At 33.0% G+C, this 2,986-nt stretch overlaps 1 protein-coding gene across 1 annotated transcript in view; it reads right to left on the bottom strand.

The window, feature by feature from the left end:
- Nucleotides 1-1,331: 1,331 nt before the first annotated feature.
- The window catches only part of si:dkey-16j16.4 (uncharacterized), a 40,804-nt gene continuing 39,149 nt past the window's right edge, over nucleotides 1,332-2,986 (bottom strand). Inside the window, exon 5 of the mRNA XM_056477231.1 lies at nucleotides 1,332-1,439. Within this exon, the coding sequence (XP_056333206.1) occupies nucleotides 1,332-1,439 (108 nt within the window). The remainder of the gene's footprint in view (nucleotides 1,440-2,986) is intronic.

Here is a 2,986-nt window from a genome sequence, read left to right as displayed (position 1 = left end):
AAACACCGCTCACTTTAATGTTCACTGGGTGACAAGCTGTTACAATACGCTGAAAGCATTACGTAAATAATATATATAATATGTAATCAATATAACTAATTTCTAAGACAACAACAATCTCCGTACCGCATCGGATGTCATTCCCTCGCTGTAAATGCTAGTGCTCCTGCTTTTTTCTGCAACCTTGCTGTGCATCCATCTTGAATGTTTACAAACTGGTAATTCGTCTACATAGTACGATAAAAACAGTATGCGAGCAGAGTAGTATGTCCGAATTCATAGAATTAGAAAAAAAAATGCAAGAAGTACCCGGGTGACCAACTACTTTCGGTGAGATTCTGAAGTGAACATAAGATGGATGCTACGCTATCCCATGATGCACCACAAGAGAATTCATGAATGGAAGTGAAATGGACATAACTGACGCAGGTAGGTGAAATGTTAATGACAAAATGGTGGATGTAGTACGTCCGAGTTTCATTCTTACGACGCACATTCTTACAGAATAGAACATACTTTTCTAACGGCCGAGTAGTACATTTAAAATCAGTACCTACACTGTAAAAAAACAAAACAAATTGCAAGGTTCCACACAATTCATTCATGTTGTCCCAACACAAATTAACTTAAGTTAACTTAACACCTTTAACAAACTTTTGTGGATTGAACATAAAAAAAATTACTTGTACCAATGAAATCTCAAGAATTGTGTTGTTTCAGGCCATTTTAAATAAGTAGTTTGAACGAGCAAAAAAAAAATTTTTTTGAGTATACTAAGTAATAGGCGATTTCGCATGCAGTCTCAGTCCTGGTAGGCAAGTGTCCTGAACAGTTTAGCACCAATACTTAGCGTTCTATTCATCTTGAATAAACTAGTTAGCATGTTTAGGTGTGTTTGATTACCGTTGGAGCTAAACTCTGCAGGACACCAGCCCTCAGAGCCATTCCTGCACTGTATAAAATGCTGGTTTCCACACAATTCTTTCATGTTGTCTCAACACAAATCAATTAAGTTAGTGTAATTGTTTTCACATGTTTAAAAAGATTCAACGTAAAACAAGTAGTCCCCACAAAAAAACCTAAGAATTGTGTTGTTTTAACAAATTTTAAATTAATAATTTGAACAACAAATGTAATTCTTTTAAATGTGTGGTCTACACCCAGCCCAAACCTAAACCTCCCTCTTACAGTGACCTACTGAATTTAATAACACCCAAACCTAAACCTACCCCTTACTGTTACCAATAAACAGTATTTTTTTGTTGTATTGCATCACAAAATGGACACGATATGCATGTGCACGTTCTCATTAGCCCCAGCTGTAACACTAATCAAGCTACTGGTGCAGTAAGTCCCTCCCACTTGGAATCCTGGATCAAGTGGTCTGAATCTAGTGTGGCCTGAAATGTGTGGGTCTGCAGCTGGACATTATTGGGGTTCTACTCAAAAAAGAAAAGAAATTTGTTTTTTAAATAAACTACTTATAATAAGCAACTGAAACAACACAGTTATTTATGTTTTGTTTTTTTTTAATTTATGTTCAATCCATATAAAATTGTAAAAACTAATAAGCTTACACCCTTCATATTGTACCAACACAAATCAATTGTGGGAACCCAGCATTTTTTCTAGTGTATGGTGTTTACAAAGTGTTTAAAATGTTATGAACTGTGTGAACCGGTAACATGGCATCCATTTTACATGATAAATTTTGAGCGCAAGTTTGATGAGGAAGCATTCTTCAATAAAAATTACCAAATCAATAACCTTCAATAATGAAACAGATTTTTTTAATAACCATTTCTTTTTTTTTTACCCCCAACCACTTCACTGAATCTGTATGTATTATATACACACATAAATACACAAATGTGTGTGTGTGTGTTTGAGCGTATGTGTAGGCCTAATTTATGCATGTATGCCTATGTATGAGTGCAGGCGTACTGGAAAACTATCAAAACTCTTTAGTCATTTTTGAGCAAGACGCTAATGGTCTATGCTGAGCTAAGCTGATAGTCTTTCTGCCAGACCCGGAGATCGGCTAAATAGAGTCAAAAATGGTTGAACTCAACTTTTAAACTTCTTTTAAGCGCTTCACCAATCAGTTTTTGTAGTATGAAAAATGAAAATAATGAATTAAAAACAAAGTAAAGTAACAAGACACAAACTAAGAAAAAAAAACATTTATTTCCCTCATATGCACTGAAACAGAAAAGGACAACTTTTTCACGTTGGAAACATGTACTGTACTGTTTGTCCCATTGCTATATTTAAAAATATATATATGTTGTATTTGTTACAGAGATACACAAAACACCTAGGTGAAACCTATGCAACAACTATTAATAATTGTTCTTATTGTTCACCATATGGTTGGTCTAGCTTATTTACTCATTCGCAGATCAGAAACTGCAGTTTTCATTATGTCTTGAAGTATGCTGCGAAGTAAATTACATCCAAAATTAAATTCTCAATCACTGGTTCTAAAATATACTGCAATGATAGGATATCGGTTATCAATATTATGATCATATTTTGAGTAATGCACTTCATTTTTTCAACACAGCAGAAGGATATCACATTATTTTGTGTTCAGAATGGTATACCATGCTTGTACTTGCGGTATGTTGTTTGAATAAAATATGCACAATAAGATTTGATTTGCAAAAACAGATAACTATTTAAATAATAATGTCATTTTAAATAATAATATATATATATATAATTTTCATAAATCGTGTTGTTATTGTGTACTGAAGAGTTCATTTGCCAAAAAAAAAAAAAAAAAATTCTGAAAAATACTTTTCAGACAGAAATTCATGCAAAATAACCTAATATAATTTTATGATTTTTTTTTTTTTAAAGTGAAACCGCATACATCACATTTGTAATAAATTATGTGAACAGTGTTTTTGGACATAGCTTGGGGCAGGATTTCCCATTTTTCCAATGTAAATATTATTCATTCATTCATTAATTTTCACCC

This window comes from Danio aesculapii, chromosome 17 (genome assembly GCF_903798145.1).
Source record: "Danio aesculapii chromosome 17, fDanAes4.1, whole genome shotgun sequence".
In the NCBI taxonomy this organism is placed as follows: domain Eukaryota; kingdom Metazoa; phylum Chordata; class Actinopteri; order Cypriniformes; family Danionidae; genus Danio; species Danio aesculapii.
This window is presented reverse-complemented; position numbering and strand designations above follow the sequence as displayed.